Consider the following 17,686-nt stretch of genomic DNA (forward strand, 5'->3'; position numbering starts at 1 on the left):
TACAAGCTATTGTGCATAAGATAAAACTGTAACAGAAAAAAATATATATATGAGCCTAACTGATCTAGTGAGCAAAGAGAAAATATTATATAGATCAGGTGTATAATTTTGAATCTTCATGCATGATTAGTGTATGAATTTTAAACACTGATGGTATGTGGACGCCTACCATCTGTCTGCCCGTCCGCTTGTCACCAGTTTCGTTTCAAGACATTAATTCTAGTTCTCTACACATCTAACGTTAGCAAATATTGGTGATGGCTTGTAGTTAGTGCAAGAAAAGAAAAAAACTGTCGATATGGAGGTCAAAAGGTGAGAGCTCAAAATCAATATGATTTAGGTTTCGGCATGAATGCACAAGTTTTAACATAAAAACTGGACCAGACTTCTTGAATTTCATGCACTCGGAGTTAGGAAGAAGTCTGTCGATCAATTGGTCCTAGATTAAGGTCACTGTGACTGATATCCGCATAATAACAATAATTCTATTAAACCACTTGGACCAAACTTTGTGGATTTTTTGCAAGAGGTCAAAGGTTAGGTTACTATGAAAAGAAAAAAAAATGGTTTGTACATATAGATTTCAGTTCTCGACATGTACCTTCACTGAAGTTTGTGGATGACATACGTTTTTAATCCTGCTGATTTGAGCTCAAAAGGTCCATGGTCAAGTTCACTGAAAGAAAAAAGAAAAATGGATGCTGCATACTAACCTTATTTCTATATCGTCTAATGTTTCCATCACCACTGCGTCACCGTTCCTCCGACGAACACTGGTATGGTCGTCATAGCTACAACTATTAGGACTATAATTATACTTCTCAAGCATTGCTCGACCAATATGGCCTCTCGGTTTTTGACCATCGATATTTGTCCGTTATTAAATCTTTATATTTGAATGAAAACAAGCTCAACGTTTTAACAACTTTCCCTCAGACATTCTCTCTAACAATCATAAGTACGTTCCGACGGGGTGTATACCAATATCAAGACCATTAAAGTTTGTATGTGTGATTCTGATTTAACATCAAATATGGTTGCCCTTACAACTAATACGCGGAATAAAGGCCAGTTTTGACACCCTTTGACAAATATAACAAAGAACACCTGATATGAAACGTATTTTCTGTATAAAAGTAGCCACGTGAACCTGATCATGAGACAGCGATGCGGTGTTCCTGTGATATCAGTTGTTGTTTTCATCGTTCAATAAACGTAAACTAGACGGGCTCTCGGTTGCAGTGCCAAATGTTCGTTTAAAATAACTTATGTTACCATAAAGTTATATGACAGCTCATAAGTCTTACAAAGGATCGTAGTTTCTGCTTACTACGATAACCATGACCCTGCGTGCGTCGTTCTTAGTAATTTCGTCAAGTTTTGATAATTCGATTGCTTATATAAAATATATATATAAAAATGCATACCAGAACAATTTCGACCAAGCTTGGTAGAGAGGCCTTTGAATTTTATACAAATTATGTTGGATCATCATGAAGTATGGCTGCCATTTCCAAAAACTGAACAACTTTTCAACCGACTTTTTCTCAAAAAACTATTGAAGAATTTGATCAAATGTGACAGAAGTTATCTTATGACTTCAAAACCTTTCAAGTGCAGATGATCCCTATTCGTAATCAAGTATGCCCATAGTTAACGACAAAAGAAACAAAATTTTAAACGACTTATTATCAACAATCGCTGAAGTAAATTTGACCAACGACATAATATAACATACTCTGATATTAAGGCATTTCAGCTTTATGCAAATGATGCCGATCTGCCTTCTGTATAGACACCATTATTCTAAATAAAAATATGAAAAATGCAAGATGAGCAAACTCAACACCCACCCACCCAGAACAGAATTGGACCGAATTTGACACAAATTCCTTGAAATCGGGTGGGGCTGGTGGAATCGTTTCCATTTCAGTTTGAGTTATATAATAACATTAAAAATAAAAAAGATAAAAGATATCTGACGTTAAACATAATTTTTTACTTTCAAAAACCTTTGAATACTTGACCGGATGCCAGTGTGGGAGTTGCGTCAACAAATTGGTGAGATGGGGATAATGATGCGTCATTTTTTATTGCAGCCAAAGTTTGTTTACAAAAATCCGTTCGAGCATAAATAAAAGAGAAGCAGACTTGGATATCCTATCTACCTACCTAAATACATACATACATACATACACTCAGTCATACATGCATACATACATACATACATACATACATACATACATACATACATACATTGTGAATTTAGGTACCTATAATCCCTTACATTTTTAAGGGTCAGCAGATAAAGCCAATTAAATTGCCTATACACGCCCGGAAAAATTCTTTCTGTATAATGTCAATAACGATTGTTTTATCACCCAAGTCCCTAACTGTAATTGATGGCTTGGTATTTATCACCTTCCTAACTGATAAATCAAAATTAATTGTACATTCCTACTTACACCTGGAAATTGCTTAAAAGCTTTCGATTACAAATTCAATGAATTAAAGCTGGACCGCAGAGTAGTATCTTTGTAGGAAATGGTGTGGACATTAAACAAGAGCAACACTTTGAAATTTACAATTTGCCTTCTTGTTCTGAAACGGATAGATCTACCGTAAATCCTTATCAGACGTGATGACAAACAAATTAATGGCATATCCCAATTCATTGTGTGTGGTGTTTGCAGAATCCTGGTTATTTAGTGCCTAGTATGGTATTTGCAGAATATTGGTTATCTAGTGCCTTTGTATGGTGGATGCAGAATCCTGGATATCTAGAGGCTATGTATGGTGTATGTGCAATCCAGGTTAGGTCGCGCCTATGTATGGTGTATGCGCAATCCTGGTTATCTTGTGCCTATGTATGGTGTTTGCAGAATCCTGTTTATCTAGTGCCTATGTATTGTGTTTGAAGAAACCTCGTTATCTAGTACCTAGGCATGGTGTATGCTGTATCCTGGTTATCTAGTGCCTAGGTATGGTGTATGCAGTATCCTGGTTATCTAGTGCCTAGGTATGGTGTATGCAGTATCCTGGTTATCTAGTGCCTAGGTATGGTGTATGCAGTATCCTGGTTATCTTGTGCCGAACAATATACAAGTTGGCGGTAAACTTTTACGCATGAGATTAGAGACAATGCTTGTAGTTGTTGGTTTAAATATTAACTTTCCAGTTATCTATATTGAAATCAAGAAAAACTGAGCGTGTAGCTAAGTTTTGAAAACTTTTTTAAAAAATTTCTTTCCTTCGTTCTTTTTCACCTTTATGCATTTATGTAATCTAGCTGTTAGAATTATAAACATGTTTTATTTCAGTTCATAAATACAATAAAGTATCTCTACCCCCTCCCCCTGCTACTTATAACATCTCCAGCGACAGCACTTTTAAGCGTTTCCGGTTGGCGCTATTGGTAGACAGGGGATACCATAAGTGTTAAATACACTTTCCGGATAATAAGTTGGGGAAATTGCAGTCAATACCCTTACATTTGTGCATACATTTTTCAAGTCAATAAATAACCTCAGCCTTCTTCCTGTACGTAGTTAACTTCGAATGCTTTTTTTTTTTCAGAATGGTTGAGGAGAAATGGATTCAGCGAAGATTTCGAGCGACTTGATTCAGAGTTAATGGACTCCATCCTCACCCAGTTTTATCATTCTGTATCCGGAGAAGAAGGAGTCCGCTTTGTCCCCGGGTACTTATTGCAGAATTATCCACAGGAGCTTACCAACTATCTTAGATCCGCTCCGTGTTACAGATCCATCAACATTATTAACGACGCGTCATTTCAGAATTCAAGAAACGCTCTTGCCGTTTGCAGTGAAAACCGCTCAGAATCAGACGAATTGACAATATATCCGTTGCCAAAGCGGAAAAGGGCGATGACTCAAGAAGATCTCAACAAGCTGTACCAATCCGGGGTTCTCTCCAATAGTAATCCAATCTCACTTCAGAACAAGGTATGGGTTGAGATAATGGTTTACTTTGGTGGCCTTGGAAGACAACAGCTCAGAAATCTTGACAAGGATAATTTCATACTCGAGACCGACCCTGAAAGTGGAAAGCGATATTTCCGGTTATTTGGCTCTAGATTATCGAAAGCAAACACGACGAATCGAATGTTTGAGCAGCCTGGAAACTTAAATTGTCCTGTTCAAAGTTTGTTGATATATCTCTCAAAGTTGAATCCAAAGACGACCGTGTTTTTCCAGGCACCACTCAGAGAAGCGGTGTATGACGATCCGATTTGGTACTCCCATCGTCCTATAGGTAAAAATGTTCACAGCATCTGGTTAGCCACGATATGCAAAGAAGCGGGAGTTACAACTGATTATAGCAACAGTTCGCTCTATATGAAAACTTTCGCTGGTAAAACAGAGTAATGTGAAGTTTGATAATTCATTAAACCAAGACATTGTCGGGATAGCTCGTACTTACCTTCTTTAAAAGAGACACGGACTACTTGGCGAATCCTTGTTTATCACACTGACGACGTCCTCAAAATCTAATGACTTTCAATTTACATCACACTGACGACGTCCTCAGAATCTAATGACCTTCAATTTACATCACACTGACGACGTCCTCAGAATCTAATGACCTTCAATTTACAGCACACTGACGACGTTCTCAGAATCTAATGACCTTCAATTTACATCACACTGACGACGTCCTCAGAATCTAACGACCTTCAATTTACATCACACTGACAACGTCCTCAGAATCTAATGACCTTCAATTTACATGTTAAAACATGTGTACAAGAACCTGCTTGAAAGAACTTTACCAGCTGTATATCTGATTTTGTCCTCAAACAGATTGTACAATCATAGGAAGAGTTATCGTTTAAACAGTGACATCATCTTCATGATTCATCCAATTTAATGTCATGATTAAAACATGCAAACATAACCTTTATTAAATTGCTTTTCAACAGTAGTATATGATCCGCATTTTACAAATTTCAAGAGATTTAAGCCGTTTCAGTAATCCAAACAATGTTTTTTGTTGGGTTTTTTTTTGTTGTTTTTTTTTTGCATTTCTTTTCTAATTTCTGGATTTTATATCATCACTCAATACTATATATCGTTTCTGGGAGATTGCATAATGTAGTTTATCTTGAGTTTGTGAACGGGAATTCCATATGCTTTTTGCTGGCAGTATTTGAAAATAGTTATAGAAATATTATTGGTGGATTCCTTCAAATCAGGGACAGTCGAAGTGGATATGCTTATTTGTAACTCCTCGGTTATGACTCTTGTTGATATATTTTTACAAATAAGGCAAGTCGAGTGTGTATTTTATCTTAACTCCATTAATCTAGCTCTTATCAACGTGTTTGTACAAATCCGGCACAGTCGAGCATGTATCCTCATCGTAACGCCTCGATTCTAACTCTTACTGTAGGGTTTCTACAAATCCGGCACCGTCGAGTGTGTATGCTTTTTGTAACGCATCGACTCTAACTCTTGTTGACTGTTTCTACAAATCCGGCACAGTCGAGTGTGTATGCTTTTTGTAACGCCTCGACTCTATCTGTTGTTGACTGTTTCTACAAATCCGGCACCGTCGAGTGTGTATGCTTTTTGTAACGCCTCGACTCTATCTCTTGTTGACTGTTTCTACAAATCCGGCACCGTCGAGTGTCTATACGTTTTGTAGCGCCTCGACTTTAACTCTTACTGATGGGTTTCTACAAATTGAATACAGTCGAGTAGGTATGCATATCGTGGCTCATCACATCTAAAATCGGCAGTGTTTGAAATTATTGTACGTCTTTTACAATCTTGCTGATGCCACTTGAAGTATTGCATAATGATACACTGAGTATTGCACAATGATACACTGAGTATTGCACAATGATACACTGAGTAGCTGCATGCTAAAATAATTCGCACACGAATTTTGTTAAACTCACCTTACAACTGTTTTGCATTCCGATCCCCGACTCAGTCACGGCCTTAGCAAACGCATGGCCCGATTTGGACCATTTTGACGGAGCCCCCTGAATTTACCCCCCCCCCCCACGTGAGTACGCCATTTGGAAATAAACTTTTAAATAAGTTTATATGATATTAACTTAAACTTTCTTCCATCGCTTTAAAATTACCTTCTCTCTATAGATATATTTTTAAAATTACTAATGTTATCTGATCTGCTTGCCTTTATAGATCTCTCACATATCACATCTGTTCGCGTGGGTTCGAGTCAGCCTGGGTATGCGAGAAAGTTTGCCAGTAGCTTCTCTTGGGTCGTTAGTTTTCCCGTGGTCTTCTCGGGTTCCTCCTCCATACTGGTGGGCATCATACTATCCGCCATGTGTAGTCTATCATGTGCTGAAAATGGCGTTAAACCTACAAAACCATAAACTGCAATCTGATCGTGACTTTGCCTCCTTTTACCGTGTAATATGTACAAAAGCCGTTTCGAATATTGGTGCCCCGGCCAACCTCTGCGCTCATCTATTAGATCGTTTCTGGAAGCAAATGGCTGCGAATCGTATGACGGATTTTATAACTTGCAGACTATTGTCCACCAGACTGACCGCCCCAACTGTGTTCAAAAATCAATTACGGACTTTTTTACCAAGTAGCTTGCAAACTTTTTGCAACGACTTTAATGTCTTTCTTTTACAATTTATTACTTTACTGGGAACTAATTTTAGTAGCGACCCGTATACTATTTTGCTACCAAAGAGTGATACGCACTGTAAACTAATTTTAGTAGCGACCCGTATACTATTTTGCTACCAAAGAGTGATACGCACTGTCAATAATTTCAACAATAATATTTTATAGTGTTATCTGAATTTACATATATTGTGGAATTAAATGTATACGTAGGTGTTTAATACATTGAAACACATTTATGTAGCATATGAGCTTTGTTTGTATGATTTTCCATTTTACAAGTACATGTACATTGTAAATATACATGTATACACCATTGGAATACGCTTGAGCCTTTCCAGAATTGATCTGAAATTAAAACCAACTCGAAAGTACCACAATAGTCATCACTGCATTGACATGTCGTTGTTTACCAAACGATTTCATAAGCATATGATACACCGTCATAGCGTTCATTACGTCGCCTCCACCGAGATTTCTCTAACAGCGTCTGACTTTCGGTACTTGCACGTTATTGGTTTGCCAATTTGGGCCTGTACCAACCAAAACAGAGATGACTTATTCTTGGCCGAAACGTTGCCAAGTTTCATGGTTTTTTTTACAAGCATGAACTTACTTGAGAACATTCTTTTACTGGACTTAGGCAAATAATTCCAAAAAAGTTATCATAATTGTTTTCATTTATTTCTAATTTGCACTGGGTATTTTAGTGTTTGAGTTTTCCGCCATTTCTTGAAACTTTCATCCTTTATTTTTACTTTATATTACTCCATATGAGTATTTCCATGATTGAATTTTGCAGAAAAGTCTGGAGGTATTATGATTGTAGCATGCACTTCAGAAATCAGATCAGTATGTGTAATATGAAAATACGTAACAGTAGAAAAGAATGTTGGCTTTTTATGTGTAATATGAAAATACGTAACAGTAGAAAAGAATGTTGGCTTTTTATGTGTAATATGAAAATACGTAACAGTAGAAAAGAATGTTGGCTTTTTATGTGTAATATGAAACTACGTAACAGTAGAAAAGAATGTTGGCTTTTTTAGTTCTGGTTGTTTCATATATGCTACACTCTTAAATTTAACAGAACGCATTTATCGTCGACGCAAGATAGGCGAAAGATGACCAAAATGACCATGGAAGGATTTCAAGGTCATTGTGTGAATGATAAATCAAATCATTCAATGGATTCAGAATCTTTTGTATAAGTAATCTGGTTTTTGTGTCTTTTACATTAACATCGAGCGAGGCATAGATATCACCTTTATGGGAAGTTACTAAGGCGGTATTAGTTTTTAGATTTGACAGGAAATTTGCATATAATATTACAACATAATACTTTTTCAGGCGAAACTTAGAGTTTAGAAAATGTGGGATTTTTTCTCTCTTGTTACTAAGCTCATCCATTTATTTTCCCAGCCAACATCAACATTATTGTCACATTTCTTCTTAAGGGCAACATCTCAGCTGTGGATTATGATCCGGCTTTTCCCACATATGCACCAGAAGTACAGGAACATTCCTAGACACTGAAGACCAAGAAGGTCAAAGGTCAACTTAACAGGGAACAATCAATTCAGTTTGAATAGGATGCTCTATTGTTAGAGGTTTGGAACTTGCAACATTATCTACTGTTGCCATGGATACATTTACATTAAATGTGGTAGGACGTTTTCCATGGGGTGTAAGGTACAGTTAAACGGGTCAGTGATTAAAACGTACACAGTGTTTAATAAACTTAGGGGAGCAATGCTTGCAGCACGTGTCCATGTATAGGTAATACACTTTTAACCAAGTCTACTATAATCATCCTCGGTGATGACAGACGCGATGGTCAAAGGTTGTGGTCACAGGGTGAACTTTTATTTTATTTGTGGGGGTGGGGTTTAATTGTTGATAGATGTATGGAGGAGCTATATCTACTGTTTCTATGCATGGATTGTTGTCGAATTGGCACATAAGTTTAGCAGAGGAGATGAAAAATCAATTTCAAATCCGTGGCTCAAAGATTTGAGGTCAAGGTCACCATTTTATTAATAGAGTGCTACTGAGACCACATCAACATCGCTGCAGGCGAAACCATAAGCTAAAGTTTTTAATGTATCGGTGTAAATTTGGTAATGTTTTCTCCCCATCTTTTCGGACCCATTATGACGGCAGCTCGACATAGCGAATAATATGGCTTAAGTGCGGGCGACGGGTACAGTTCCTATACTTCGTAGGCCCGTCCACGTCCTACATCAAGCACAATGTGAAAGCATCTATACTTCAGTCAAGTACGACTGGCAGCATGTCATATTATTTGGTACGTAAATATATTTTAATGTGTGTAACAGCAGTTTACCAAAAGCGGGAACAACTTGCAGGCCATGATCAGTTTCTTGCCCTAATTAATACAACTTCCGTATCAATCATCCAAACTATCGATAACCATCAACGAACCACATTCAGTCCACGTGGCAAATCTTGGATCAAACCGACATTTGCTGCCGCTATAGTCCCTATGTACCTGTACAGTATAGTCCCTTTGTACCTGTACAATAAAGGCACAGTTTTGCTCTGGTTATCATTGTCTGTAGTTTTTTCGTCTTGTTTGTTTGTTTCACAAAAGTATCCGTAGTGTATGTATTCAATAATGATTTTTATATTTCGCTAAATTCGAAATGTTTAGTTTTCTAGTATCTTTTACCCGTGTAGGATTGGTATAGTCATATATCGATCCGGACTTTTTAATTCACGTCTATCATTTACTTGGCTGGTTGTCTAAATTATGCTTTGACCATATACATTGCAAGCCTTGTTACTTTCATCTTTTGACTGCGATAAGCGATGTCCTTTCTGTTCTATAAACGGTCAACTTCCATTCTTTTCATGTATTGTGTAATTTGTATGTATCACACAGAATTTATGTAGTTTGAAGTCTTAAGAATAAATTGCTGTTTTATAAAAAGTCATTTTTTTATGTTTTTGTCGTTGAAAGTGTTTAAATCTGTATTATTTAACGCGTGACAAGTAGTAGATTAATGCTAATTCTGGCTCAGTGACTCAACTCGGCCTTGACTTGGCCTATTCTGGCTCAGTGACTCAACTCGGCCTTGACTTGGCCTATTCTGGCCCAGTGACTCAACTCGGCCTTGACTTGGCCTATTCTGGTTCAGTGACTCAACTCGGCCTTTGACTTGGCCTATCAAATGTTTATTTAATAGAAATGAAATAGCAATTAAAATACTCCAAATAAGATCAAAAACATAAATTGGGTAGGTATGACTATAAAAATGGTTTAAGTGCACGAAATGATAAAAGGTGTGTGATACATGACGAGTAAATTCGATATTCTCTTTGGTCATTACACAATTTAATAATATATATTTATTATTATTGGTCATTATAGAGGTTGTACAATGAATTAGAAGGGAATATAGAACTGATCAAATCCCTTCATGTATCGCTCTGGAGTACTTAAAGTTATCTTATAAAATATAACTATTGCACATTGATTATAAATATCTGAAATATCACCAGAACAACGATTATCAGACTTCATGGGTCATGATCGGCAAAGATTCAAACTTTACTTTTAAACTTGCCTGTCAGGTAGGTTGAGGTGTTGGGAGGATTCGTGCTGTGCTTTTGGTGTTTTTCAGATCGGTGCTAATCAAATGAGAGTTTCAAATTTTAAACCATTCATTTATGATTTTCTTTTCTCGAAAGGGAATACAAGATATTTCCAGATACTCCTCCAACCTTGTTTCTATGGTCTTCATCAAACAATTGTTGCGTTTTACTTGACTTGGTTAACTTGATAACCTTGACAATGTTCTATGGTCAAGAGCGTGATTATTTTTGCTAAGGACACTAAGTGCTGTTCTTGTTCGAGTCAAGGTTCCTTCTTCTTTTACATTTTATCCACATCTTTCATTTTAGTATTGTGACTGATGTAGATTATGTTCGTAGTTGGTTATATCCACTGCTACGTTGTCCATAAGTGTAACATTTGATGGTATATAATCACTTCTTGGAGACTGTTGGTTGCAATAGTATTGCCAATATATGCAAACATTCACCGTGCTACTGAGAGCTGGTGCAGACCGAACTTGCATACAATAACCTCCTGCGTAGTCTTTGTACAAAATGCGATGTGTATTCTTGGTATTAAATTGTTCCATGGCTTCAAGCAGAATGAAGTAAGATCTCAAATAATTCATCCAGGCATCGATGGGTTCAAAGGGCTTGGTATCCGTCCCGGCTGACTTCTTTGTTCTCGTCATCATAGTGATGGAATAGAGAATGGTTTTGACCAATGGCTCTGTTGAGGGTTGCATTGCTGGCCGTTGCCAATGATACTGTGATAAATTTGGAGTATGTGCAATTGGTTATAGCGCCCCGTTGTAAAGAATTCTTAGATTTTTATGATTACTTGTCTGATTATTGAAATTTGGTGCAATATAAATATTCCTTTACTCGAAATTATTGGCCAATTACTAGGATCAAACGTCACGGAGTAAAGTGTTAGTGAATTTCCATGATGCCATGGTTCACTAGTAGTGAATTCAGGTCCAAACCGAATGAATGTCCATGGATAGAATAATAAAGTCCCTACTAAAATATAGTGGTGTACATTGGTGGTGTTACTGCAGTGGCAGTATTTACGGTAGGAAACCGGTAAATTACACAATGGAATCAATAAGAAAGGACTCGGCAGATACCGTTTATGTCGCCATGGTGGCAAAGGTGATGCAGTTGTACTGGCGAAAAGTACCTGGAAACCATAGTTTGACTGGCCTCACGTGGCGTAGTTAAAATAATTCCCTGTGTTAAGGGACAGCTGCATAGTTTCTACGGCGAGAACTGCTGACGGTACGGAAAACTAACGAAGAGAAACCATGCAGATGTGCGGTTGAAAGATATTTGGCAGGTTGTGAGATCTGTGGTCTTGCATTCATTAGAGTAAATTTATGTATAGAATGGACACTTCGGGCTTTCTAATTTACAAATGGAGTTATGGAAGTCTTTGGAAATTTGGGGTAAACTTATGACTTCTAGCGGGAATCGCGCCAGGGTTTGACACGGCTCGGTCAAGTAAGTGAGATATTTGGTCTTGCATTGATTAGAGTAAAAGTTACGTATAGAATGGACACTTCGGGCTTTCTAATTTACAACTGAAGTTGTATAGAAGTCTTTGGAAATTTGGGGTAAACTTATGACTTCTAGCGGGAATCGCGCCAGGGTTTGACACCGCTCGGTCAAGTAAAGACTCCTGGCTTGTAACAATACGAATTTAGGGAACTAACACTTGAACACATAATCTTGGATCTCTGATTGCAGTCCAACCGCAATGGTGAAGGTTTTATCTTCTATATGTACGGGATACTTGGTCGCGCTTCCGGTCAAAGCCAAACTAATATCTTTTCCTACTTTTGGTAAGACTTGGACAGGTCACTCGTTGAGTCTGGTCTTTTCGATGATGGTTTGTACTGGTCGGCGTTAGCCATCAAATGGAACACGGTGCTACTTAAATTCAGCCTCCATCGCACATCCACCATATTTTAAAAATACTTGTATTTCGACCAAATGTCAAAGCTTACACGATCAATAATTTCTAAGATAGAAGCATATTTCATTTTTGTCGATCGCTATAACTTGCAATGTGAGAGTCGTCATCGTCTGTCAACTTTTTTTCTCCCTTGGATCTCTCTCTCTCTCTCTCTTGAGACTGGAGGTTGGTACCCATATGCTACAGAATTGTGTTCGAAAATACGCGCGTGTTTCTCGTAGACGGTCTGATGCAATGTTTCCAACGGTTTACTGACAATTTGGTGATCAGACGTACAATCTTGTGTTTCTCATAGACGGTCTGATGCAATGTTTCCAACGGTTTACTGACAATTTGGTGATCAGACGTACAATCTTGTGTTTCTCGTAGACGGTCTGATGCAATGTTTCCAACGGTTTACTGACAATTTGGTGATCAGACGTACAATCTTGTGTTTCTCGTAGACGGTCTGATGCAATGTTTCCAACGGTTTACTGACAATTTGGTGATCAGACGTACAATCTTGTGTTTCTCGTAGACGGTCTGATGCAATGTTTCCAACGGTTTACTGACAATTTAGTGATCAGACGTACGATCTTGTGTTTCTCGTAGACGGTCTGATGCAATGTTTCCAACGGTTTACTGACAATTTGGTGATCAGACGTACAATCTTGTGTAATATTGAGGTTTAAGATTTTGGCATGGTGTTCAAAGGTATAGCAAAGTAACTCGGGTAATTTTTAAGTTGTACTCTCTCTCTCTCTCTCTCTCTCTCTCTCACACACACAGCAGCAGAGGGGGTGAACAGACCGAAACTAAAATAGTACTGAATAGACAAAAACAGTTTCGGTTTACTTATTTCGACGATAAACCTTTCCATGACGACCACAGAATAAAAAAAAAATATCCCTGAACGTCGAATAATTTCTCTCGGAGAGACTCTTCGACGACCGGGGAAATGCAATAACATCCGCGCGCTGACGTTCTTGGTTTACTTCAATAAATCTGAAACTATTCCCCCGCGGGTCATCATTGACACGGTCGGTCGGTCCAGCCCCCCCCCCCCCTCTGCTGCTCTACGAAATGAGTTTCCAAGGAAAAACATTTTTATGTTAACCATACAATGTATCAAGTCCGATACGGTATCGTGTCCGCGGGTCGTGTAAATTTATTGTCACAAATCCGTGCTGGTTTCTTTGAGCGTGACTAAAGAAATTCTTAAACTTATTAATATCCATATCGCCGCTACACCAGGTTTGATGAATATTTCTCAGCGTATGAACATCAACTCCATTAAACACAGCAAGAAGATTACAGTTATCCCTGATTACTTTTGGTATTTGTGTGTAACGTTGAGTAATATAAATGACATCGGTGTTTTTATGACGACCCCGGGAAAATATTCTTGCAGGATTTTTTTGCTTGTCCAGCATCACATCATCATACACTACTAGGTTATTTATTTCCCCGTTAAGGTCTTCAACGCTGGGAGCTTCTTCGATATCAGTGATAAATTCAACTACTTCCTCGCCGTCTTCACTCAGCGCTTTTGCACTCTCATTAAAATCTTTTATAACATTATAGCATCGCTGATCATCTACAGATGGTGCTACCAAATACAGCTTATCCCACTTCATCCACTTCATTATCATGTTCAACAGCAGTTGCGTTTTACCCGATCCTGACGGTCCTATGATGATCATTCTGATAGAGTTTGGTAGCACTGAATTATGCTTAACTGGCTCCTTTCTTCGCGTCGCAGAAAAATCTGTAATTTCCATTTGTATATAAAGAATAATAATTATGGATCTATATTGTGTGAAGTGTAAGGCACGAACCCCTACGAATGATCTAACAACCATTACAACAAAAAATAACAGACAAGCACTTTCTGGTAAGTGTACGCGATGTGGCACAAAAAAATTTAGATTTCAAAAAAAAAGCGAGAATTTAGCGGAGGTGACATTGCAGCCAAACTTGGAAAGCTCCCCGGAACTCCCTGGGCAAAGTATCCCGGAGAAAAACATCTCCCAGGATACAATTACTGCGGTCCAGGGACACGACTAGATATCAGACTTGATGAACAGTCTAAACCAAAACCGGGAGAGTATCCGATAAACGCTATCGACGCAGCGTGTCACATACATGATGTTGCTTATCGAAGTAAAGATCTACAAGACAGGCATATCGCGGATGTGAAATTAATTCATGCACTAAGCGCCATAAAAAATAAATCATTTAAGGAGTCACTCGCTAATTGGTTAATAAGATCAGCGATGAAATCTAAATTAGCATTAGGCGCTGGATAATTAATAACAATGGAAGCGATTTATTATTCCCCAATCGGATACTGGAGAGGTAACTCAGCAATTAATAAACTCGCCAACGCGGCATCAGTAACACGCGAGGTTGCCAAAAATTGGCTATCAAAACAAGCAATATGGCAAATCTACTTACCACCACCTCGACAAATCAACTTTGCACATTTTGATGTTAGTACCCCCAATGAAGTTCATCAGGCTGACATACTATTCCTGCCTCATGATACTGTCCGTAGAAAAACATACAAATACGCGCTAACAGTAGTTGATGTTGCCAGTAGATACAAAGAAGCAGAACCGTTAGCGACTAAAACAGCCACTGAAGTTGCCTCTGCGTTTAAACGAATTTATCAGCGAGGACCTCTAAACTGGCCACGATTATTACAAGTTGATCCTGGCAAGGAATTTCAGGGCGCGGTGTCATCACTGACAAAGCAGCATAACGTTGTTATACGACGAGGACATACTGAAATTCATCGGGATCAGGCAATTGTTGAGCGATTTAATAGAACACTCGCTGAGAGATTATTCGGATACCAGTACGCGAGGGAATTCATTTACGATACGAGATCTCGTGAATGGGTTGCAAGACTGCCAAACGTGATAGCCGCACTGAATAATGAAATTACCAGAACAACAAACATGAGACCTGTAAATGCAATCACAAAAAAATATATACCCCGCGTCAGTGAACGCGGACAACAGCAACAAAATGTTTCAACGCAGCCAGGGACGCTAGCGTCCCCACTGCTGGGTAATGTCACCGTTAGGTATTTATACGAACCAGGCGAACTAGAAGGAGGAAAAAAAAGAGCAACCGATCCCACATGGAGTGTTACTACACATAAGATATCCAGCATAACCAGATCAACTGGGAGAAACGCAATCTACAGATTAGATTCGACTGCTCCTCAACGCGGATTTAAACGCGAGCAACTTCAGGTGATTCCCGAGGATACACAATTACCACCCCGATCACTAAAGTGATCCGCACTGAAGTGATTCAATCATTTAAATAACTGCAGCAACACCTCTGCGTCGGTTACACTCAAGACAGGTCAACATCACATTTTCACGTGTATGACCGCGACTGCTATCTATTCTATCTACGGTGAATTGCCTTGGGTCGTTTTTCGAATACTGCCACAGCAATAAACAATTACAACTCGCACAGTGATTATTCTGCTGTTGTTGTAATTGTATTACAAATTCAACATCCAAACTTTGTTTGGGATCAAACTCTCTACCATTTTTTTTGTCGCTCTGTTTGTAACCGGCTAATTTCTTTCTTATTGTGTCATCAGCGATTGAGCTGTCGTTGACAACATCATCTAATACAATTCTTCGTAACTGACCTATCCTTCTTACTCTTGACACGGCTAAATAAACTAAATTTGACCACTCGATGCGATCATCAACAATCCAAACTGTTGTATCTGAAATAGTTAGTCCCTGCGAACTGTGGATGGTCATAGCGTATCCTAGCGTCCACGGGGATTTGCTCATTTTCAGTGCCTGTTCAACAGCATCAACATCAACTGTGACAATATCATTTAATACTAAATTCTGTTTCTCCGGACCCGACGCAGTCAGGCGCCCTGGAATATCAACATCAATATTCTGCAATCGCGTATCAGCTGGTCTATAACACAACGGCACTGGCAACATGGGAAATTTCTTCTGATGTAACTGAAATAACCGCTGCTGAAGTGTGTCCCTGACTATCTTTCTACTTGCCACAATTAAATCACCTGGTTTACACGTTTCCCAAAAGTCGCTCAGCGAAGTCTCTGGAATTATTTCACGCATTATCTCACACTGGACTTTATTGGTTTGTAGCCTGATCAGTGCCTTAAACTCTTTCAGCGTTTCATCGAGTGCTCTAACATCGTTAGTTATTTCCTCATAATAATCTACAAAAGTTTTCAGCCACTCGTGTGGAGATTCACCTGTAAATGGCGGTGGTTGGCCATGATCGCCGCACATAACAACTGCGGTATTTTTCTTTAGCAGCCAATCCAGAAACTGTTTTAATGTATCCAACGGCACAGTGTCTATCTCATCCCAGATGATTTTCTCGGGAATATATTTCGTTCCCATTCGTTCAGGTGTCCACGTGCCGCCGCTGTATTTGAAAAAACTGTGATACGTGCTCGCGTTAACATCCCGTTGTCTCATCTCCCTGGCAAGTCTGTGTGTGGGTGTTAGCACAATCATGTCAGAGTTTCTAAATAATTCAATCGCTCGAGTTGTCTTACCGGAACCACCAGGACCGTTCAGATAAACTGTTTTGTGTCTTGTAACAGGATCGTGCACCGGCGGCAACAACGAAGTTGTCCCCGACGAAACCGTCGAAGATATTTCTGCGCTGCGATACTCATCCTCGATTTCAACATCAGCCGATTCACAATATCCGTGTAACATTTCATTCTTTATTCTCCACGAGCCCCACGATGGATCATCCGATATAACATTATCCAACAGCGCTGAGTGTTTTTTATCGATATAAAATGAATCCGTTGCAACTCTCACTGCGGCAACGGGGAATCTATTGATCATCGACAACAAATTTATGGATACATAAGCCAGCATCGAAGATCTCAAATGTGTGTACTGAGATGATTCTCCGTCGATATAACTAAAAACAGTCCCTAGTTTTTCCCCGTTTGACAGAAACACATCTTCGCGGTTACAGAACATGTTGTTCGTGGCTGCATCAGCGACAATAAGATCCAATTCAGTCTTGTCCATGATTAATCGACTGTGATGTTGTTTATGATCATACGCTCCACCTTGAGTGAATTTCCCTATTATTCTTCGTCCTAGATCTTTTGCTGTGCTTTCATCATTTCTGAGTTTGCTTTTAAGTACTTCAGGAGCTTTCTTGATGATAGCGTCGATAGAAGTTTCTGGATATTCTCGTGACCAATCTTCGATGACTTCTTCTAACGTAACCGGCGTTGGAGTTGGCAACCAAACTTCGGTTTGACGACAATAACATATAATCGCTTCGCTGACCGTCAGCGACAACAGTATTCGACTGTCAAGCATGTATCGCAATAACACTATCGGTGCCCATCGCTTCTCAACGAAATGTCTGCCAAACCAAACATAACACACAGGATGTAAATCCTTAGCGAATTTAAACGACGACACACAAGCAAATCCGGTCAAGTCAAAATCGGGTAAAACAC

At 38.8% G+C, this 17,686-nt stretch overlaps 1 protein-coding gene across 2 annotated transcripts in view; it reads left to right on the forward strand.

The window, feature by feature from the left end:
* The window catches only part of LOC149784917 (uncharacterized), a 121,999-nt gene extending 112,411 nt beyond the window's left edge, over nucleotides 1-9,588 (forward strand). Inside the window, exon 5 of one of the 2 annotated variants that reach the window (XM_089978511.1) lies at nucleotides 3,577-9,588. In XM_089978511.1, coding sequence (XP_089834637.1) covers nucleotides 3,577-4,388 — 812 coding nt within the window. In that variant the 3' untranslated portion in view covers nucleotides 4,389-9,588. The remainder of the gene's footprint in view (nucleotides 1-3,576) is intronic. The other variant, XM_089978539.1, reaches the window with a different exon arrangement.
* The last annotated feature ends 8,098 nt before the right edge of the window (nucleotides 9,589-17,686 follow it).

The sequence above is a fragment of the Sinohyriopsis cumingii genome, chromosome 13 (assembly GCF_028554795.1).
Source record: "Sinohyriopsis cumingii isolate HCF-2022 chromosome 13, ASM2855479v2, whole genome shotgun sequence".
In the NCBI taxonomy this organism is placed as follows: domain Eukaryota; kingdom Metazoa; phylum Mollusca; class Bivalvia; order Unionida; family Unionidae; genus Sinohyriopsis; species Sinohyriopsis cumingii.